This window comes from Doryrhamphus excisus, linkage group LG11 (genome assembly GCF_037039965.1).
Source record: "Doryrhamphus excisus strain RoL-2023G ecotype Guam linkage group LG11, RoL_Dexc_Guam_v1.1, whole genome shotgun sequence".
NCBI classification, from domain to species: domain Eukaryota; kingdom Metazoa; phylum Chordata; class Actinopteri; order Syngnathiformes; family Syngnathidae; genus Doryrhamphus; species Doryrhamphus excisus.
Window position 1 is genome coordinate 12,970,408 of NC_136367.1, and position 23,382 is coordinate 12,993,789.

The 23,382-nt window shown below is 42.8% G+C and overlaps 1 protein-coding gene across 7 annotated transcripts in view; it reads left to right on the forward strand.

The window, feature by feature from the left end:
• The window catches only part of svilb (supervillin b), a 42,409-nt gene that overhangs the window by 5,100 nt on the left and 13,927 nt on the right, over positions 1-23,382 (forward strand). For 2 of the 7 annotated variants that reach the window (XM_078794763.1, XM_058069435.2), the window contains exons 2-23: positions 144-207; positions 1,415-1,506; positions 1,574-1,631; positions 1,709-1,857; positions 1,937-2,708; positions 5,402-6,556; positions 7,035-7,214; positions 7,291-7,337; positions 7,399-7,463; positions 7,538-7,674; positions 7,750-7,830; positions 8,880-9,135; positions 10,954-11,533; positions 12,845-13,295; positions 14,475-14,607; positions 15,578-15,634; positions 19,066-19,143; positions 19,518-19,671; positions 20,944-21,039; positions 22,081-22,161; positions 22,238-22,418; positions 22,496-22,668. In XM_078794763.1, the coding sequence (XP_078650889.1) occupies positions 144-207; positions 1,415-1,506; positions 1,574-1,631; positions 1,709-1,857; positions 1,937-2,708; positions 5,402-6,556; positions 7,035-7,214; positions 7,291-7,337; positions 7,399-7,463; positions 7,538-7,674; positions 7,750-7,830; positions 8,880-9,135; positions 10,954-11,533; positions 12,845-13,295; positions 14,475-14,607; positions 15,578-15,634; positions 19,066-19,143; positions 19,518-19,671; positions 20,944-21,039; positions 22,081-22,161; positions 22,238-22,418; positions 22,496-22,668 (5,040 nt within the window). The remainder of the gene's footprint in view (positions 1-143; positions 208-1,414; positions 1,507-1,573; positions 1,632-1,708; positions 1,858-1,936; positions 2,709-5,401; positions 6,557-7,034; positions 7,215-7,290; positions 7,338-7,398; positions 7,464-7,537; positions 7,675-7,749; positions 7,831-8,879; positions 9,136-10,953; positions 11,534-12,844; positions 13,296-14,474; positions 14,608-15,577; positions 15,635-19,065; positions 19,144-19,517; positions 19,672-20,943; positions 21,040-22,080; positions 22,162-22,237; positions 22,419-22,495; positions 22,669-23,382) is intronic. The other 5 variants (XM_078794762.1, XM_078794761.1, XM_078794764.1 and 2 more) reach the window with 5 other exon arrangements.

The window sequence follows — 23,382 nt, forward strand, 5'->3', positions numbered from 1 at the left end:
ATGTGCAATATTGTACTCTAACCAAGACAGTGTACGAAAACTGAGGCAAAATTTTGGTGAAAATTTTCATTGAAAACTAGGGCGTTCAAAAACTCAGGTTTGACTGTAATTCGTTAATGCAGAATTCATTTATGTCTCTGCAGGACTTCAGTTGGAGGCTCAGAGCAAACTTTGTAGCTCAGCGTCCTTACCAACAGAAGCCTTAAGGTAAGGACAACACCTGATTTCCACAGACAATAAGCTTGTATTAGATTATGGTAATGGTAGTGGTAGTGGTAGTGGTAGTGGTAGTCGTAGTGGTAGTGGTAATGGTAATGGTAATGGTAATGGTAATGGTAATGGTAATGGTAATGGTAATGGTAATGGTAATGGTAATGGTAATGGTAATGGTAATGATTTAATTTCATTTGAACATGCATCAGATTACAATTGAGTGCATCCCATAATCAGTTCACAGTTCCACATGTCCAAAAAGAGTAGGAAGACGCAAAGCTGGTACTTTTACAATCACTAACTGTTACATTTGTTCACTTCCTGCTTTCTTATTTTATTTTATTTTATTTTATTTTATTTTATTTTATTTTATTTTATTTTATTTTATTTTATTTTATTTTATTTTATTTTATTTTTTTAGTTTAGTTTAGTTTTTTAGTTAATTTTAGTTTAGTTTAGTTTAGTTTAGTTTAGTTTAGTTTAGTTTAGTTTAGTTTAGTTTAGTTTAGTTTAGTTTAGTTTAGTTTAGTTTAGTTTAGTTTAGTTTAGTTTAGTTTAGTTTTTGTCCATACCGAAGTACTTCTTCCCTGAGATCATATTTCTCCTCTCTTGTAGAGAAGTATTGGATGACATTTTTAGCTAATTGCTTATTTTTAGCCTTATGCATTATTTTAGCTGTTTGAAGATGAACTATATCAGCAAGTTGAAGTATTTGTGATTTTAGAAATAAGGAGTTAGTATTATGAATTATCCTTACTGACCTTTTTTGCAGTACATTTAGCGAGTGAAGATTGCTTTTATAGTTATTAGCCCATATTTCCACACAATAAGTAAAATAAGTATTATCAAATTTTTTATGGTTTCCAAACTTCATTTGGGAATCTCTGTGTGGAGTTTTCATGTTGCACGTGTGTCTTACTCTCACATTCCAAAAACATGCATGTTACCATCATCAGGAGCCATCACCATCCATTGGTTTAATAAGATACTGTATATCTACAAGTAATAATAGCAATGCAAATGTATCATTTATTGTCAATTATAGGGTACTGGATAGGAAGTATCAGGTCTACATAGCCTTGTTCTTGACCTGGATTCTGATGGACCTTCCCCCTCTTTAGCTAGCTAGTCGAATGTACAGTAGTTTTCCGTGTTGTCTTCTGAACAGCTGAGCTTTGTTTGACTTTGTGTCTTCTGCTAGTTTTCAGAGTGACTTCTCCTTGAGTCCCAAGACCACTTTGGTCAAGAGTCTTTCGGACACAGATGCCAAACTTCTGGTCGTCCTTCCCAAAGGTGTGCATGTTCTTTCAATCCAATAGCGATTCATGTTAAATTAATAAAATTGTTTCTACATTCACAGTTTCAGAGTTGAAGAAGTACTTTGAAGGCACTCTTTCGGCAGACTTAGAAATGAACCGGTACTGTATCTACTCATCAAGTTCCATGAAGTTCCACTCCCTTGCGTGTCCTGCAGGACTTCATTTCTCACAAACAGGAAGGAGAGGATTGCGCGGCGCTTGGAAGGGATTGAAGGTGATGCTCCACCGCCTCTGTTGCCGGGTGGCTTGGTTGCCAACAGGATGCTGGAGGAGGACCCCCCACGGTACACCAGGGCCTCGGACCCCTGTGAGCCATGTGTGATGGGTACGATGACGCCAGACCTTGTAGGAGTTTTTGTCGCTAACTGAAAGATGACGGTATGTATCTTGACCTTCTGTCGTAGTGAGGCGCTTCAGTCAGGAGGAGCTGGATGCTCCTCAGAAGCAGGCGACATCCCCGCAGAAGCAGACCAAAGGGAGCCGCCTGGAGGCCATGTTGGTGTACGTCGACCCTGTTACGCTATCCACCACATCTACACCCACATCAGGCCCGTCAGACCCCAACAGCCTGAGCTCCAAGGCTGAGCGCATCGCCCGCTACAAAGCGGAGCGTCGCCGGCAGCTGTCGGAGCGATACGGCATCCTGCTGGACCAGGAGCCGGATATTGATTACTCACCACGTTACCGCTCTAGACTTCACACCACTGACAGACAAATGTCCGGAAGGCAAAACAGACCGGAAGTGGAGGTGGCACAACGGGGTGAAACTAAGGTGCCGTACCGCTCCGGTGTGGGCACGGTTTACATGAGGACTCACCCGGATTTAGCACCCACAGACGCACAAATCCCTGCCGGGACAGCTGCTCCCCAAGAGGCTAAATTCTCAGAGCGGGAAAGAGCAATGAACATGGAAAACTACAGGCGAGGTGGCGCTCCAGAACCCCCTTCTCGAACGAGGGCCCACGATCAACATCATGTGCCTCGTTCACAGCAGCACCATGTAGACACGGCCCACTGTGATCCAGGTCCAGCCTCCAGCAGGGACTACAGCATGGCGACGGTGCCCAGCTCACCTCGCACTGCCCGTCGGTCTTCACTGCCGTCCGCCCGCTATGGCATCTCACCTGGGGATTTGTTCATAGAGCAGCAGGCACAGAGCATCCTCAACAGGCAAGGGTGAGTCTATATAAGAATCCATTTTGAAAAGCTTACTGTATGTAGGAGTGCTTTTTATTCTATAGAAGCCTCTCAAGTGTACTACAGGCATGTACAGTAATAATAATAATAAGAAGAAGAATACATTTTATTTGTATAGCGCTTTTCAGAGTACTCAAAGACTCTTTACAGTGAAGAAAAATCGAATTGAGTAAAAAACAGAGTAAAAGATGCATTAAAATACAACATTCATCCATTCATTCCGAGCTAAAAGCGGGGCGGGGCACAGCAGTCAGGTATAAAAAGTTAGACAACAAAAACGGATTTAAACAGGTGGGTTTTTAGTTGTTTTGGTGGGAAGCTGGAATAGGTGCAGATTCTGAAAGATCTAATAAAAAAAGCGGGGCGGGGCGGGGCGCAGCAGTCAGGTATAAAAAGTTAGACATTAAAAACAGATTTAAAGAGGTGGGTTTTTTGTTGTTTTTTGAAACTGGGAAGGTCAGGGCAAGCACGGAGTGAATGGGGCAAAGAGTTCCAGAGGGTGGGGGGCAGCGATGGAGAAGGCTCTGTCTCCCCAGGTTCGGAGCTTGGTCTTACATGGTAGTGCCAGGAGGTTGGAGTCTGAGGAGTGAAGGAGACGCGGGGGGATTGTGTGAATCAACTTTGAAATGGATACGTGTGGAGTTTGCATGTTCTCCCCGTGCATGCGTGGGTTTTCTCCGGGTACTCTGGTTTCCTCCCACATTCCAAAAACATGCTAGGTTAATCGGCGACTCCAAATTGTCCATAGGTATGAATGTGAGTGTGAATGGTTGTTTGTCTATATGTGCCCTGTGATTGGCTGGCCACCAGTCCAGGGTGTACCCCGCCTCTCGCCCAAAGACAGCTGGGATAGGCTCCAGCACCCCTGCGACCCTCGTGAGGAAAAGCGGCAGAAATTGAATGAATGAATGAATGTATTACATGTATGCTAGCATGTCTTCCAAAGCATTTAGCCCACAACCCATAGGGGGTGTCACTAATGTAAGTCTAGTTTTTTTTTTCATCAGTTGTGACCTAAATGTAAATTACAACGTAGTGTTATACATTTTTGGGTTACCCGTTGGCTCATTTGTTTGCCTGAACTGCAGTGGCAGTGTATGGATATTTCTAGAAATGCTAAAGGTCAGAAGCTAGCCGGGTTGTTTTTTGAATGCTAACTAGCTAGCTAACAGGTACAAGTCATTTTCCATTTATATTCAATTTTCAAACACTCGTGTCAAATCATATTTCTAGATCATATCTTTAACCGAGCCGTTACCAATAATGACAATTAGTATTTATGATGGTTGTCCATAGCCTTGCCGCCCTGTCAAAGAGCGACTGGTGTCTCAGCATAGACTCAGAGAATGACGATAACGCAGTCTTCAGATGTCCATCAAGGTACCGAGCAGTGAAGACCTTCCCTCCTTGACACTTCCTCTTATTAACTATCCAACTCAGATGGTTTGATTGTTCCGACTGACCAACTTTCCTTCCTAACATTGTCTTATAACTTCACTTTTCTCCTTTATTGCTATGGTTACTCATCATTTGAGAAAACAAAGCACAACAGAGAGAGCATGCTTGGGTTCAGATTGTTGACAAAAACGTCCAACTGACTTAAATTCCAGTACAGGACAACAATACTTAGTTGTAGAACTGAACGAGTACTGGTAATGTGTAGGTCCTAATACCAACACAGCCGTCCAGTCAGTGGTCCTAAACCAGGCCAGGAAAAGTACGTAAGTAATTTTTGTAGTTTTTAGAGTTTGACTGTTCATTCGTTCATTTTCTACCCCTTTTTTGCTCACAAGGGTCGCGGGGGTGCTGGAGCCTATCCCAGCTGTCTTTGGGCGAGAGGCGGGATACACCCTGGACTGGTGGCCAGCCAATCACAGGGCACATATAGACAAACAACCATTCACACTCACATTCATACCTATGGACAATTTGGAGTGGCCAATTAACCTAGCATGTTTTTGGAATGTGGGAGTAAACCGGAGTACCCGGAGAAATCCCACGCATGCACAGGGAGAACATCGGGTTTCCTAGCTGTGAGGTTTGCTCGCTAACCCTAATAATAATAATAATAATAAATAATAATAATAATAACAATAATAACAACAATAATAAGAATAAGAATAATCCATAATCAACAATATCATAATAAATATTAATATTATTGTCATGTTATGTATTCTATAATAAACAGTATATTATTATTATTATTATTATTATTATTATTATTATTATTATTATTATTATTATTATTATTATTATTATTATTATTATTATTATTATTTATATTTTTAATATATAATTTTGAATTTTTTTTAACTTTGAGGGGGGCAAAAACAAAAGTATATATTTTTTTATTATTTATATTTATTTTATTTATATTTTATTATTATTATTTTTTTTTTTTATGTTTTTGGAATGTGGGAGGAAACCGGAGTACCTGGAGAAAACCCACGCATGCACAGGGAGAACATGCAAACTCCACACAGAGATGGCCGAGGGTGGAATTGAACCCTGGTCTCCTAGCTGTGAGGTCTACGCGCTAACCACTCGAACACCGTGCCGCCGAGTTTGACTGTTAAAATAACAAGAGTCCCTTGAGTCTAATCCTCGAAGAACATCGTTGTCTTATTTGCTGTAGAACCTAAGTGTCCTTGTCCATTCCTTTCCACAAGAATCCGAGTCCGAGAATGTTTATCCAGGGATGAAGGTATGCAGAGGCCTCCTGAGTGGAATGCAGACAGACCTCAGAGACATCGTACTCAGGAGCTCCCGTTTCCACACTGCCCAGAATCAGACCCCCAAAGGACTATTCCTCAACCTCGGCCCAAACCAGGTGCCCACCTTCTCCCAACCCAGGAGTATCAACATCCTCACCCGGCCATTGAACACCAGAATCTGCTGTCACCCGGAAAATTATCAGGACCCCCAGATGTCCCACCGCGAAGGAGAGTGAGTGCCGATCAGATCTACGGTGCCCACAAGGAGGCCAGGCTGGAGGCCAGGCTGGAGGCCAACCAGTCCTTAAAAGAAGAAGTTCAAACAGAAGGTCTACTGAAGAGCAGAAAAGCTGTGTTGCCTTCAGAGATCCGCCGCAGGGAAAAGAGTGTTGACGGTCCTCACAAGGGACAGAGCGACCACATGGAATGGCAGAACTACAGACTGGAGCCGAGACAAGCGAGTCACAAAGTAGAAGATGGGGAAGTGCAGAGCGATCGAGGCTGGGACAGGAATATTGAGAATATCCAAGCGAGAAGGAGACACCGTCACTCCGGCCACGAGACTCAGGAGGACAGAGTGTTTAGACGTTCAGAAGAACCGAGGCACCCAGACTCACTAGAGCAGCATTTCCAGACAGAAACCAGAACAAGACAGCAAGGTCCTCAGGTTCTACAAGAAGATCCCCATCGGCAGCGTCAACATGACCCTTTAAGGCAGCAAATACAGGAACAGGAAGAGTTGGGAAGGCAGGATTCTGGTTGGAGATTGGAGGAGGAGTCTCAAAGGCAGCCAGATCAGTCATGCCAGCTGAGAAGCGACTCTGCTGTTTACCTCCAGAAGGGTTCTTCTCTACCTCAGGCTAAACACAAAATCACAGACCCAATCGGAGGGCCCAAACTTAAGACCCGAACACGCTCCATGTCAGACATCGGAATAACCCAACATTCCGTCAGGTTCCATATGGAGAGGGCTGCAGCGACCCTGGAGAACACCAGGGCCGTTCCTCCGGCAGGGGCGGCAAACGGAGATATGGGAACGCTGGACACCCGGGTGTCAGTGGCCCAGTTGAGGAACTCGTACCTGGAGAATGCCAACAGGAAGCCTGACTTGTAGGTCCGACGGCATGGACGCTAACTCTGCACTGGGATGCTACTAAAATCCAGATGCTCAGAAATAGCAGGCCTCCGCCAAGGCTACCATAGCCAAGCTTTATGGTTCATAGGAGTTCAGATCCAGATCCCAAAGGCTCCTCAGGAACTTAATAAGATTCCGCACAAACACACCAATTGATAATAAGAATTGGATTTGAAATAAAATGTGTAAACTGGATCGCATCTGAATTATGCAGGAACCTACTTAGGTATCAAAAACTGTAGGCAGGAAGTTGCACACGACCATGCCCATGGGCAGACCCAATGAAGATCTCCTTGGCGGAGGTAACATGGTGTGGAAATGGTGTTGTATTTCATTGTCTGTGCTGCATGCTGAGTGTGCTAACTGCTATTCATGCTAGGAATGAAACATGTAGTATGTATGTCAGAACCAAACACGACTACTTCCTAATTTTTTTGTCCTTCCCAATAAAAGTGAAAGCACCCAATCAGCGATGGAGGTGGACGCTGCCAACTGCACCGACCGGGACCGGGACCGGGACCGGGAACGGGGGGCTCGGAGGCCCCGTCGCTACATCACACCAGGTGACGGACGTATGTCAGAAAGGTGTCGGACACAACCCATCACCTCTGCGGAACGTCTGGACACTGACAGGTTCAATCCCAGTCCTCCCAGATGATCTTCATTTTGATCTTGGATCTTGATGCATTTTTGTGCTTGTTTTTTCCAGATGTCATCTCAGTCCAGCACCGCTACAAGACGCTGAAGGTGAAGTCAGTGAGTGAGAGCTGCGATAAGTCGGTAGCGTCTTGTAGAATTTGACAGTTTTCTTTCATAGCAGATGAAGAAAAACTGGATGAGAGAGCCAAGATGAGCGTGGCCGCCAAGAGGTCGCTTTTCAGGGTAAATAAACTTGTTCTACCTCACGTGTTCGCCACATTTATATGATTATATGTTTTATATGTTTTATGTTGCAGGAGTTGGAGAAGACATCAGAAGGAGGCGTTCCTAAGCCACGCTCCCGTAACGTAGCTGTAGAACGTCGTCTGAGACGAGTTCAGGACCGCTCACATACTCAGCCTGTCTCCATTAAGGAGGTAGTCAGCGCTTCCAGGTACATGCCGCTATACAACATATACATTTTTGGTTGCTGTTGATTTGCACTTTAACTTTATGTGTTTCAATGTAGTGCTCCTACCACACCATCGCATGCTGCAGAAGGCCACACCACTAGTTCCGGTCTTGTCAGCACCAGTATGACCACTATCAGGTATACCACTGGAATGTTTGTCATTCATTCATTTTCTACCGCTTATCCTCACAAGGGTCTCGGGGGTGCTGGAGCCTATCCCAGCTGTCTTCTGGCGAGAGGCGGGGTACACCCTGGACTGGTCGCCAACCAATCGCAGGACACATATAGACAAACAACCATTCACACTCACATTCATACCTATGGACAATTTGGAGTGGCCAATTAACCTAGCATGTTTTTGGAATGTGGGAGGAAACCGGAGTACCCGGAGAAAACCCACGCATGCACGGGGAGAACATGCAAACTCCACACAGAGATGGCCGAGGGTGGAATTGAACCCTGGTCTCCTAGCTGTGAGGTCTGCGCGCTAACCACATGACCGCCGTGCAGCCCGAATGTTTGTCATCATGTGTGAAATTTGATAGATTAATTTTTGTATTGTTTTTAAAGAAAGATACAAATTGATGTATTTTTTCTCCACAAAATCCTATTTAGCCGCACGGCGGTCTAGTGGATTCTGGAAGATCTAGAAAGCTTTCTGTACTGGTTATTGTGTGTAGTTGCTCTATAGGAGTCCACAACTCAATTACAAAGGAGCGAAAAATTAACATAATAGGTTCCCTTTAAATACAGTATTTCAATAACAATATTCAAATATTAGTCAATGACAACACAACGGAAAATAAAATGAAGTTTTTAAGTCAGCATGCAAAGTAAGCAGGCCCTGCAGAGGCCATGATGTTCACCAGATAGTAAACTGTTGCATTCCACGCTCTGTGTCGCCACCCCCACTGGTCACACCACTAAAGTGTTCTCCCCTCCCTGCCCACTCATGAGCTGCTTCATGCACCTTATAGGGGCAGGAAGCTGCTGTTTGAGCAATAAGTCACACATGCTCCACGTTCCCCTACAGTACTCCTCCTTGCAACGTTCCTCGCATGTCAGAAACATTGACAAAGGTCCACAAAGTACCACAAAGAAAAAGTCCAATTTTCCAGATTACAATAATTTGCACTGCATTAATATCACCGACTCCTATCTGACTTTGACTTTGGTCTGCTCCTCAGCATCCAGGCCTCCATCCAAGCAGGTCCAGGAGTGCAGGAGCCCCAGGATGAGACCCCCAGAGAAGACCCTACAGATGAGGACATGCAGGGAGACGACTTGTCAACGCTCAGCTTGGCCGAGAAGATGGCCCTCTTCAACAGGCTCGCCCACCCCGAGGACAAACCGCCCGGGGTGACCCGAGTAGGGGACACTCGGCAGCGCCGCGCTCACGCCCGCTTTCAGACGCAGCCCATCACTCAGGGGGAGGTAGAGAAGGTAACATTTGCATAGATATTCATGGAGAATACATGGAGAAGCATACATTATTATAACAAGTATTATAACGACTGAGATGAAAACAAAACGTGGAGGAAAACCTAAAAAAATGCTTGGTTTTTCTTTCCAAATATCCACAAATTTGCATGGGATTCACCATATTTTCGTTAGTTTCCACTGGTCTCCATTAAACACTGGCTGGTGTCCTCCCAGGTGACTGAGCCTCCTGTCACCCACCCTGAGGCCACACAGGAAGAAGATGTAAGGTCCTAAAAAGCCTGCCCTGGTCTGGATGCCAAATGAATGCACTTGATATCAAGCTTGGCATTTCTTTATTTACAAGCTGCCTAGTTTTGTAGCCTTACTGTTTATGTCACATGACAGGTGTGTGGTCATGTGACGCTGGCACGTTGGATGCTTGTTGAGTGCAATGCAAGCGACTTAGAACTTGCCTGGCTTATTATCGTTCTGGATTTTTTAAATTCGTGTTCTTACGTGTATTATTGGAATTATTAGAAAAGCAGATATGCTTCACAGCTAGGAGACCCGAGTTCAATCCCACCCTCGGCCATCTCTGTGTGGAGTATGCATGTTCTCCCCGTGCATGCGTGGGTTTTCTCCGGGTACTCCGGTTTCCTCCCACATTCCAAAAACATGCTAGGTTAATTGACTCCAAATTGGTTCTTTGTCTATATGTGCACTGTGATTGGCTGGCCACCAGTCCAGGGTTTACCCCGCCTCTCGCCTGAAGACAGCTGGGATAGGCTCCAGCACCCCCGTGCGACCCTTGTGAGGATAAGCGGTAGAAAATGAATGAATTAGACCAGGGGTCTCAAACACGCGGCCCCCGCCTTGATATGAAAGTTTAATGTTAGTGCGGCCCGCGCAAGTTTGATATGGATGCTGTATGGTATCATGTACCCAGAAAAAAATATTACGTTTGATTAATGTTCATGTTAAAGGTTAAATAACTGTTAATAGTTATCCTCCCTATCCGTGTGGAAGTGGTAAGTTTTTGGCTATTTAAGTTTAAAGGAAATAACTTGAAGGCTACCGTTTAGGTCGCTAGCTCTCTAGTTTGCGAGTTAGCATGTGTCTCAAGATCCTGCAGTTGCGCAATATGTTGTAAATAAAAAAAAGTATAAATGTGACTATAGTCATGTTTTGTCATGTCTACAGGGCTCTAATAATGCTTTGTTAATTTTAATTTGAAAAAAATAATTTGTCTACCCACCAACTATATGTGGTTTCTTAAGTTTTTATTATTTGCCGTTTTATTATTATTATTATTATATTTATTTATTTATTACTGATCTTATTTTGTGTAGAAAAATAAAAAGTAAGATATTTGAGCACAGTGGAATGTTTTATCAGAGCTTTTCTTGTAGAAAATTGGAACCAAAGCGAAGTTTTTTTTAATTTTTTGTTTTTAATAAATGCGTTTTTTGTTGTTTTTTTTTGGAAAACCTGATGCGGCCCAGTCTCACCCAAACCCGAGCTCCATTGGCCCCCAAGTAAATTGAGTTTGAGACCCCTGAATTAGACAAACAGTGACATCTGTACTATATGGACAAAAGTGGAAGGACATAAAACTTTGGATTCTTCATCTTAGTAAGTTATTCTTAGCGGCATGCACAGAGGAGTTTGGTGTGGAAGAACTAGAACAGCTGACCCCTGACCTCACAAATGGACAAATAATCCAGACACCTAAATCTTGCAAAAAGAAGAGTGGAAGCTGTTCTAAGCTTTAGTCAACACCGTGTTAGCTTGTGTAAGTAGCACTTTTAATAATGTGTTGTTTTCTTTGTGTTGTTTTAGTTGAAACACAGCAGTCCAATCAAACTGGAGCCCCTCCCTGTCTCGGTGGTCCACTCCGTTGCAGCTGCCACCTCCCAAGCTTCCCTCACCACGGTAACCATGACGCCAGGAGGCAGCAGCAGCAGCATCATTGCCGATGGAGGGAGCGTGACCGCCACCTCCATCCCTCACATCCCCGCCCACCAACAATCCCCCGGCACCGCTAGCATCCACCAGGAGAGGGCGCTGAGGTATTTCTCCATGACCCAGACTAGAGACCCCAGCCACCCTGAGCTGGAGGCAGACTCCTCCCCTCTCCTCCCGGAGAGCTCAGACTCAGAGAGGCTGGGGGCTATCCCTGCTTGCAGACATCAGGGGGAGGCAGAGGAGGAGGTGAGGGGGGGAGTCACAAACCGGAAAAAGCAGGACCGGCACTCCCAAATCAAGGACAGCCGGGAGAGGAAGCAGGACACCTGGGAGCATCCTCAGCCTCAATATTTGACAGCCGAGTCGGAGACGCATCCCGGCCGAGGAGCCCTCGGACAGGAGGGTAAAGAGGAAGGAGGTCACGGCAGTACTCGGATCCAAGTCGGACTCTTAGGTAGGAGACTTCTTAAGGTACTAGGAGACTCATTAAGGTAGCTAGGAGGTAGTGTGATGTGAGTGGACACAAAAGGGAAGTCGAGAAAGGGTGGAGGACAGTTCTCATTGTCTTATGCTTCAATGCATGATTGCTTGGGGGACGGACAGGGAAGGGGCTGGTTATATTTGATTTGGGTGTCACAGAGAGAGAGAGAGGGAGAGAAAGAGGGAGAGGGAATCTCATTAGCACATTTTTACATGCCTCGTGGATCCCTTTGTCCTGCAGAGAGAAAAACCCTTTCCCCGGATGTGTTGTTTGTGATCTCCTTATTGGTTTAGCAGTTGTCATTTGCATGCCTAACTAGCCTGAATAGAGGATTCGAACCTGCACAGCTCGTCTTGCTGTGATTAGGAGGGTTCATTCACATAGGAAATAAAAGACAGATCATTATTAGGTAATGTTAAGTCAAGGTGATCAATCTTAATCTGCAACAGCACCCAATTGTACATCTTCATTGACCATCTCCATTCGTTTCACCATCACGATGCATCCGTTATTCACTTAGAAATGGAGAAACACGTACCTAAAGAAGTTAGACCTGCACCTTTATCCAGTCTTGCACCATGCTTCACCTCTCCATTAAACCAATTGAGTTATTTTGACAAAATCCTACTAACTACTAACAAAATAAATGACGATCAAATGAGCCAAATGAGAATAAGAAGTACATGAATTGCAGACGTGGGCTGCATGGTGTTCGAGTGGTTAGCACGCAAACCACACAGCTAGTAGACTCAAGTTCAATTCCACTCTCGGCCATCTCTGTGTGGAGTTTGCATGTTCTCCCCGTGCATGCGTGGGTTTTCTCCGGGTACTCCGTTTTCCTCCCACATTCCAAAAAAAAAACATGCTAGGTTAATTAGCAACTCCAAATTGTCCATAGGTATGAATGTGAGTGTGAATGGTTGTTTGTCTATATGTGCCCTGTGATTGGCTGGCCAGCAGTCCAGGGTGTACCCCGCCTCTCTCCCGAAGACAGCTGGGATAGTCTCCAGCACCCCCTGTGACACCCATGAGGATAAGCGGTAAAAAATTAATGAATGAATGAATGAATCGCAAACTTGTCAATATATCACAACATATCATATCACAGCATATGATACAAGGCAAATATGCCCTCTAGTGGCTGAGTCAGCAACACATACATAAAGTGCCTTTTTTGGGTATTCGCTTGCACGGAATGATACAGGTTAAACGCAGAAAGTAATTTGTTGTATGTAAACCAAGACAGTGTACAAAAACCAAGGTTTGACTATATTATCTTCTCAGATTTGCAGAATGTCCCAGCATCACTGAGGCCTGCCATCACCAAAGTGTCCTCCAAGACAACATCTCACGTGTCCAGCATCCAGCAGACACATCCCGTCCTCCAGCCTCCCCCAACCCCTCCCAAACCCTTCTCAGAGCTACCAAAGCCCCAGGTGTACATCCAGCCACTCCAGCCCCCGCCCACATATCCCAAACCGTTGACCCAATCCCCACAAAGCCAGCCCAAACCTCAAGAAGTGTTCCAGAAACCCAGACTCCAAGTGCCTCCACGGACACCACCCAAACCTCAGTCCTTCCCCCAGACGCTAGTCAAGTCCCAGTCCTTGCCCCTAGACCACAGCGACGACTACAACAGGATCAGCATCTATTCGGGAGACCTGCTGTCCCCCACAGGTTCTGGGGACCGTGTGCTGCACGGCATGTCTACCAAACAGATGTCCATCAAGGAGAGGTGAGGGACAATGTCGCAGTATCTAGGTTAGGATCCATTAGTAAGACTGAGGATGACTTGATTTAGTTCTTTCTGTTCAAGCTCAGTAAGGAGACCATGACACACTTTCTTGCAGCCATCGCCCCCCCCCCCCCCCAACACACACACATCAGCGCTACTCACTCACTTGTGTGACCTGCTTTTTCACCCTTACGGGATTTCTTGTTGTCAGATATACTTATATGTTAATGGAGGTCTGGGGCGGGGGGCATAATCACACAGACTACATCTCTTGGGGGGAAAAAAAACAAAAAATCATTGTTATTATTAAAATTATTAAATTATGATTTTGTTAGTTTTGTTAGCACTAATGTAGCTTTACAGAAATAATTAGAATGTCCTCTAGTAGACTCATTCATTCATTCATTCATTCATTTTCTACCGCTTTTCCTCATGAGGGTCACGGGGATGCTGGAGCCTATCCCAGCTGTCTTCAGGCGAGAGGCGGGGTACACCCTGGACTGGTGGCCAGCCAATCACAGGGCACATATAGACAAACAACCATTCACTCTAGTAGACTCATTCATTCATTCATTTTCTACCGCTTTTCCTCACGAGGGTCGCGGGGGTGCTGGAGCCTATCCCAGCTGTTTTCGTGCAAGAGGCAGGGTACACCCTGGACTGGTGGCCAGCCAATCACAGGGCACATGTAGACAAACAACCATTCACTCTAGTAGACTCATTCATTCATTCATTCATTCATTTTCTACCACTTTTCCTCACGAGGGTCACGGGGTGCTGGAGCCTATCCCAGCTGTTTTTTTGGCGGGGTACACCCTGGACTGGTGGCCAGCCAATCACAGGGCACATATAGACAAACAACCATTCACACTCACATTCATACCTATGGACAATTTGGAGTGGCCAATTAACCTAGCATGTTTTTGGAATGTGGGAGGAAACCGGAGTACCCGGAGAAAACCCACGCATGCACGGGGAGAACATGCAAACTCCACACAGAGATGGCCGAGGGTGGAATTGAACCCTGGTTTCCTAGCTGTGAGGTCTACGCGCTAACCACTCGATCGCCGTGCCGCCCCCTCGTGAGGAAAAGCGGTAGAAAATGAATGCTATGATCCCTACAGATAGCTAGCCAGTTTCTGCTCATTTTATTTAGCAAAACCTCTTTTCTCATGTCAGAGTGGCACTGCTGAAGAAGAGTGGTGAGGAGGACTGGAAAAATAGGATCAACAAGAAACAGGAAGTGGTGAAGGTGGCGTCCGCAGAGCAGCAGACTCAGCAATGGGAGGCGGAGCAGACCCAACAGAAGAAGGTATGTCTGGATTTGTTATACTGGATGTCCAACATAATAATTGTTTGAATAATTTTTCCTTTAAAAGCGAACTTAAAAGCGCTAGTTCTATTAAAAATGGAGCCAAAAAGTGAGGAAAATTATTTCACGTTTGATGCTCATAAATAGGCCATATATTATGTTTGGGCATCATTACAAGTCACTTTTGCTTAATAGGAGACCTATGTGTCCAATAATCCAATCCACTTTATTTATATAGCACATTTTATAAACAGAGTTTCCAAAGTGCTGCACAGACTAGTAAAATAAAAAGTGAAAATAAAATACAATAAATAAAGGTACAAATTGAATTTATTCCAAAACTAAAAGATAATTTAAGAAATAAAATAGTAAAATAGATATTAAAATATTAAAAACAAGAAGCAAAGCAATAAAAGTATAAAAAATAAAACCAATTAAAATAAAAAGAAAAAACTAAAAGACTCACTTTGAGTTAAAAGCCAGAGAATAAAAGTGGGTTTTAAACTTAAAGCTTTCGATGTTGGGGGCCTTTTTTACTTGGGAGGGGAGAGAGTTCCATAGTTTGGGGCCAACCACAGAAAAGGCTCGGTCTCCCCTGGTCTTAAGTCTCGTCTTGGGCACCACAAGTTGGAGCTGGCCCTCGGACCTCAGTGACCGCGCTGGAGAGTAAATTTGGATGAGGTCCGAGATATATTTGGGGGCCAGTCCATTCAACGTCTTAAAAACAAACAATAAAATCTTTAAATCAATCCTAAAGCCAAAAGGCAACCAATGCAGGGGGGCCAGAATTGGGGTGATGTGCTCCCCCTTTTTGGTTCCAATAAGTCTATAAACTTTAATGTCATTAACCACATTAGCATTCTGCAAGCAAAGATACCACTTTAAATGCCCCCGGGGGTACCCCCCAACCCCCCGCCCTCAAACCCCATCTCTCCATTCTCGTACCACCCCTTGTGTCCCCTCCCTCCAGGAGGAAGCAGTGGTCGTCCACGACTACTCCTCTGTGTCTGTGTCAGAGCAGCTGTGGGTAAGCGCCATCACCTCCTAGAGTGGGAAGCTGCCTTGTCCAATCATGTTTGAGCATGAATAAAGCACCTCCTCGGTCTTTTGGCTGCTAGTCTGGAGCGCTGGCATGGCTTTTGGAATGGGACCAATGCTGGTTTAACCCGTAGATGCATAAGTGGGTCAAAAATCACCCGGTCAGGTTGTTTTCTTGAAATATCTTCGAAAATTTTTTAGCATTTCATATTCCAGGTTTTCCTCAAAAACATGTTTTTGATATCATGACATTCACATTTTTAACTTACCTTTTATACATTTTAAGAAATTTTTCTTTTTGTGTTACTACTCCAACTTTCCATAAGTGGGTCAAAAATGAGCCGGTCAGGTTGTTTTCTTGAAATATCTTCATAATGAACATTTTTTATCATTTCATATTCCAGGTATTCCTCAAAAATCATATTTTGATATCATGCCATTCACATTTTTAACTTACCTTTATGCAACATCCAATGGATCCTCACATTTTCTATTGTTGTACGGTGTCATTTTCTTTTTCAAAGATGTAAAAAAGTGAAAAATTAAGATGTTTCTAACATGAAATCATTCTTGCGTGGTCCTAAATATAATACAAAATATCATACAAGTGATTATTCCGAACCAAAATGGCAAAATTGGCATAAAAACATATTGATTCTAGTATGGGTCATTTTTGACCCACTTATGGAAGAGTGTAGGGTCCAGTCACTCGTGCATCTAAGGGTTAAGGGACATTCAAGTTTTTTAATGCAGTGTTGTCATTGTAATGACAGCAAATGCACCACAATTCATTAAATCAACCCAATCAGAAACTTCACTAGGTAACAATCAAATGAGATCCAATCTGATGTAAGAAGTCTTATTAATGAGATCGTTGAATTGCTGTCTTATCACTGTCTATTTCATAGGAGCAGATGCTTTCACATGTTCAAAGATACCATGTTTATCTTTCATGACACTCGCCGCATTTCAGCGACTTGGACCAAGCAAGCGTCGCTTTGTGGGAATTTAAATTCACTTCTCTTTTTCACTTTACTTTCCTTCGACACATTGCTATCAGAAGAATCTGCCTTGTGCCTGTGAGACATAATGGAGGTGAAAGGGGAACAAAAATTTTTGTTTGCAATTTTGCCCATCATTCACAATATTTGTGTGAAACAAATACATATTTCTTTCCCTTTTCTGTGCATTCTAGCGAGAGAAAACAAGTTAATATGAGCTAGCTTATGTTGAACCTATTTTGATGTTAAAGCCCTCAAAAAAACTTAAAATAAAAACATAAAAACTGTATATTAACCAAGCTACAGCAATATTGTTATATCGGTTTGTACTCATATTGAAAATCAAGATCAAGTGAGCTTTTGCCCTTTTGCTATATATTTATCTGGTGGATTAGCAAGACGCCTCGCTAGCAGTCCACATGCGGAAGAGTGGATACCTGGTAATGGTAAAGGTAATGGTAAAGGTAATGGTAATGGTAATGGTAATGGTAATGGTAATGGTAATGGTAATGGTTTAATTTCATTTGAACATGCATCAGATTACAATTGAGTGCATCCCATAATCAGTTCACAGTTCCACATGTCCAAAAGGAGTAGGAAGAAGCAAAGCTTATTAAATCCTACCCCTCCATCTGGTTCAATCAGTAACTGTTACATTTGTTCACTTCCTGCTTTCCTAATATAGTTTAAGTATGAGGTGATATGAGCATCCAATGCCATAATGGGTACCATAGTAAGTGTCAATATAGTGATATATATAGCACATCATGACTGGTTCAAGACTCTTCATCCTTGTATTTAGCAAACATCAACTGCTTGTATTGTTTCGCTCTCCACTCTGTTACATTATGTTACGTTATGTCACGTTATGTTACGTTATGTTACGTTATGTTACGTATTGTTGCGTTATGTTACGTTACGTTACGTTATGTTACGTTATGTTGCGTTATGTTGCGTTATGTTGCGTTATGTTACGTTACGTTACGTTACGTTACGTTACGTTACGTTATGTTATGTTATGCTACGTTATGTTATGTTACGTTATGTTATGTTATGTTACGGTATGTTATGTTATGTTATGTTACGTTATGTTATGTTATGTTCTGTTCTGTTCTGTTACGTTACACACCGTTATGTTACGCACCGTTATGTTACGCAACATTACGTTACATCATGCGACGTCACGTCACGTTACGTTACGTTACATTATGTTATGTATGTTATTATCAGTGTACGTATTAATGCACGATCACAGAATGTATATCAAGAGTTTTTATCTAGAGCAGAGGTAGGGAACCTATGGCTCGGGAGCCAGGTAGGGCTCTTTTGATGACTGTATCTGGCTCTCAAGCATTTCTTACCACAATAAAAAATTATTTTTGCTAACATTTTAAAGTAAACCATCACAGAAATGACTGTTTAAAATAATATTCAAAATCAACAACTTTCTTATGCATTTTAATTTGTCCATCTATATTCTGCTGCAATACGGCCAACCATATCTATCTTTCCTGATGATATTTTCCAGGTCAAACACCAAAACTTGATTATTACTGGGTAATGCTGTAGTCTACCTCGGTCATTGAGATGTCAAAAAAAAACATGTAAATGTAAACTTTCCTCCTTTAGTCAAATAGCTAAAGCTGCAGAACCAAGCCTTCTGACGAAGATGGCCAAAAGAATGAAATACGTCTACGGAGTACGGTGCAAAACTATGCAGCAGCAGAAGTTGTGTTAATGGCAACAAGTATTTGATTTATTATTAGACACTGCGCTGCTCACGAAAGTGTGCTGGCCACACCCCATTGGCGTGGGATAGTGTGCCTGGTCTACGTAATTAGAGCCCATTATCTAAAACTGTTGGTCTTACATAAAAATGCACACATTTTATTGCATTCAATGTTTAAAAAAATGTATATGGCTCTCACAGATACACATTTTAAAATATCTGGCCTTCATGGCTCTCTTCGCCAAAAAGGTTCCCGACCCCTGATCTAGATATTTGAAATAGGTGTGTCCCAATGATGTTCATTGTTAGCTAGCTAATACTAAGTTGTTTTCTCTTGTTAAAATGCACAGAAAAGGGAAATAAATATGTGAACGATGGGCAAAATTCCAAAAAAGTGCAGTTCCCCTTTATGTTAATTAAAAATCACAAAGGTGAAAATTCATGCTACGTAGTTTTTGCAGAATTCTGCATACTAACTAACTAACTGACTAACAGATGGTGTGTTGGTACAGCCGGTGTCGGTAAAATGCATGTAGTCATTAACCGAACCCGAATCAAAATGCACGTCAAGACAACCAGACTATTTGATTGGAAGTCAAATTTTAGTTACGGCTTTGCAGCCCACCTCCTACGTGTCACCTGTCCTCTCCTTCCTTTTTGGTCCTCATCCATCCACCTCTCCATCCTCAGGAGCCTGTCTTTTCCTCCACTTTCTCTCCTCCTTTCTCCCTCGGCCAAAAGTGTCAGTACAGTGACCACCACGTCCAGGTAAGGATGTCCACTTTTTGCTCCACCTGTCATGGCTTGATGAACAAGCAGAGATGAGATGGTGTCTGCCTGCCTCGCTTGACTGCATCAAATCTTCTGCTTGGTTGGACGCTGCTCCTGCATGAGTAATTGCTATCAGAGATGAAGTTACCCTCAGCTCTTAGTGGGACGTGGTGTTCTCTGGTGTGTTTGGTCTGCAGTAATGCGGCACTCTGGTTTAGCTCCAGACAGGAAATCCAAAAAGGCTTTTGAAGATAAACCTAAAATGATTCCAACCATATCCCTCCCTGCTGAAGATAAAACTTACAGTTGGAACGATCCGCATCTCTCCATGCACACCAGCTAAACATGAATCATCTGCTTTGTATTATTAGAAGTACAAGGTGGGAGAGGAACGTGAGGCCCAGATGACCATTGAGGAGAGGAAGCAGATGATCTCCATCCGAGAAGACGCCTGGAAGACAAAGGGGAAGGGAGCCGCTAACGACTCGGGCCAGTACACCGTGGCTGCACGCATGGTCAAGAAAGGTCAGCACTATACAAAAAAAAAACATATTACTTATGTCCAAGCATGTTATTGGGGAAAAGTATGCAAGTTACACTCAACTTGAGGTTTAGACAACTGTTCTCTTCCAAGCAGCTCTTAATAAATTTTGCGTTGTTCCCTGGGAACAGAAAACAGTCTTCACCAGATTGTTGCCACAAAGTCGGAAGCATACAATTGTTTAACCCTCCTCTTGTGTTAGGGTCGGCACTGACCCGTTTTACATTTTAATGCATTCAAAAATCACATATTTCACATTTGTTTATTGCATCAAGGCTTTTTGACTTTGTCAGGAAACTCTATATCAACAAAATAAAACCAAAAAAAATTTTTTACAAAATTTTAAAATGGTCTATGGTAGGAAAGTCAAGGGTACAAAAGTAATTACTCATGAAAATATTGATACTTTGATGTTCCTGATACTGATTTCAAATCTCATATTAGGAACTGTATGTAACTGGATCAACATTACATTTTTGTTCAAGAAAAAAAAAAACATCTAAGAACACCATCAGTAAGCATATGTTACCATTACTGTTTTTTTAATTTTGCTTTATTCCCTGGGAACAGAAAACAGTCTTCACCAGATTGTTGCCACAAAGTCGTAAACATACAATTGTTAAAAATGTCTTACTCTGATAATGAATGAAAATTTTTCTTTGTCTAAAAATACTACAGATATGGTACTAAAGTATGAAAGTCAAGGGTACAAAAGTAATTAGTTATGAAAATATTAATACTTTGATGTTCCTGTTCTCATATTAGGGACTGTATGTAACTGGATCAACATTACATTTTTATTCAATTAAAAAAAAAAAATCTAAAAACACCATCAGCAAGCACATGTTACGATTACTGTTTTAAAAGAACAGATTGTACAAAAAAGTATATTTTTTTACAATTGTCAGTAAAACTGTGTAAAAATGGTCATGCATTTTTGTTTGCTACCAATAACTGGTGTTCGTTGTGAATCACAGCGGTCTGCTATTCACGTAGATGACGTAGTGTGGACATATACGTACATATAGAGGCAGTCTCAGAGAAGACACCACCAAATTACCTGACCTACTTGTGTGTGTGTCTTGTGCGCATACTTCACTTGGTCATAGTCCGTCAGTAGCAGTATCACTCAACTACAATGGTTCTGTTACTGTGTACTCAAGCAGTGATGCCTAAACTGAAATTGTATTTAAATGGTATTAAGTAAGACTTTGCTTCTGAACATGTCCCATCTGCTTCCTCCCACGCATCCAAAGGCCTGGCTGCATCCTCTTCTGTCATCGCCCCCATCCTGTCGCCAGTCACCACCAAGCTTAAGAGTGGCATGGCGGCTGTTGGCAAACCTCAAGAAGGTGCGTGTCTGATAAATGTATCCTTGTTAGAGATGGGTACCACTGGCACCAATGCGAGCGAGCACCAGAGAAAAGCCACAGAGAGGGGGGGTGCTTAAAATATGTCATATTTATAGTATATAGGTAAAATACAACCTACATGTTTCTAAGTCACTTTTAATTACGAGATTTGATGCCTGGACGCATCCTACTGCAAGTCAGTAGATAGTATTACAAGCATGTGAGAATGAACATTCACAGCCAACATCTTTAGTAATGCTTTATTTAGTAAGATAAATAGGAATAATAAGAACAGCAAACCAGAACTAATGCATAAAAGCGAGAAAAAAACAACTGACAGAGCATGACAGTACCCCACTGTAACCCCAGAGTCAAAAAAATGGAGTGGGCTACCGGGGCGATCCCAAGTACTGGGTATTTGTACTCATCCCAGGAAAGTGTAGAAAATGCACTGACTTGTAATCCAGCAAGTGTTAAAAACAGGGAACAACACAGGAAGTATAAGAAAATAAGAACAGGAAACCAGAACTAATGCATAAAAGCGAGAAAAAAACAACTGACAGAGCACGACAGTACCCCCCTGTAACGTAGAATTCCTAAAGTTCAGAATCAAAAAAATGGAGTGGTGTACCGGGGTGATTCCCAGGCACTGGGTATTTGTACTCATCCCAGGAAAGTGTAGAAAATGCACTGACTTGTAAAGAGAACACAGGAAGTATAACAAAATAAGAACAGGAAACCAGAACTAATGCATAAAAGTGAGAAAAAAACAACTGACATAGAGCATGACAGTACCCCCCTGTAACCCAGACTTCCTAAAAAATGGAGTGGGGTACAGTGGCGATTCCCAGGTACTGGGTATTTGTACTCATCCTTGGTCCTAGTAACCTCCTTCGTCCATTAATGTACCTTCAAGCAGAAGGTACTAAGAAGGCAGCCATATTGGTAACCTAAAAGAGTGGTCATATGGACCCTGCATGCTTGGCTGTGTTAGAGTAGAACCACAAGATTTATCCTAAATGAAATGTGGTTCCTCTCTAGAAATTGAAGCCAGGGCCGACATGGAGTCAGACAAGAAACTTGACAAGTTGGAGACCTTCCTTGGACGTCTGAACAGCAAAGGTAGTCTCCACCCTCCAAATAAACCAACTCATTAAAAAAGCTCTCAACATCGTCACCACATCCTTCCGTGTCTCAGTGGCAGACCTGCAGGAGACCACCCTAACGGTCACAGAGAAGGCGGTGAAGGAAGTGATGAAGATTGACGATGAGATCTTCTCCAAGTTCTATCGTCACGTAGCCGACTTCCCTCACATCCCCACCCGGATCGAGTTCAGCGAAGACTTTGACACCATATTTGGTTCTCTGGAGGGTCCCAAGTGAGTACCTTGGAGAGCAGCTTTTCATGATGCATTCACTGGATCACATGTCCTAACTTGCCGCCTAACTCAAACAGGTTGACGTCGGCCATGGTGCAGCACAAGCGCTCGGTGCGTCCCTCCAGGAACGTCCAGGCCTCCAGGAACCCTTTAAAGATGCTGGCCGCCCGGGAGGACATCCGACACGAGTACACTGAGCAGAGGTTGAATGTGGCCCAGCTGGAGAGCAAAAGGATGTCCACCGAGAGGAGTGAGTATTTTTCTAGATTACCAACTTAGTTGGCTTTTTCTTAGGAAACAACAGCCATGAAAATAATCTGTTCCAGGGTCAAACTAGCCCAGATATGTGTACAATTGCACCCCTATTTAATAGTGTTTTTTAACATTCTTAATTGTAATGGTAATGGTTTTATTTCTACGTTAAAAAGCCATATCATTTCAGTATGTGGAATCAAACTATGGAATGGATTGAGTAAGCACCTCAAACAATGCACAACGATGAGCCAATTCAAGAAACAATACAAGCAGTTGATGTTTGCTAAATACAAGGATGAAGAGTCTTGAACCAGTCATGATGTGCTATATATATCACTATATTGACACTTACTATGGTACACATTATGGCATTGGATGCTCATATCACCTCATACTTCGGTACGAGGTACATTATTAAAAAAAAACAAAAAAACTTCAACTGTATTATGGAAAGCAGGAAGTGAACAAATGTAACAGTTAGTGATTGTAAAAGTACCAGATGGAGGGGTAGGATTTAATAAGATTTGCTTCTTCCTACTCCTTTTGGACATGTGGAACTGTGAACTGATTATGTGATGCATTCAATTGTAATCTGATGCATGTTCAAATGAAATAAAACCATTACCATTACCATTTGATCATGCATCAGATTACAACTGAGTGACTATTTGTTCACTTCCTGCTTTCCATAATACAGTTTAAGGTTTTT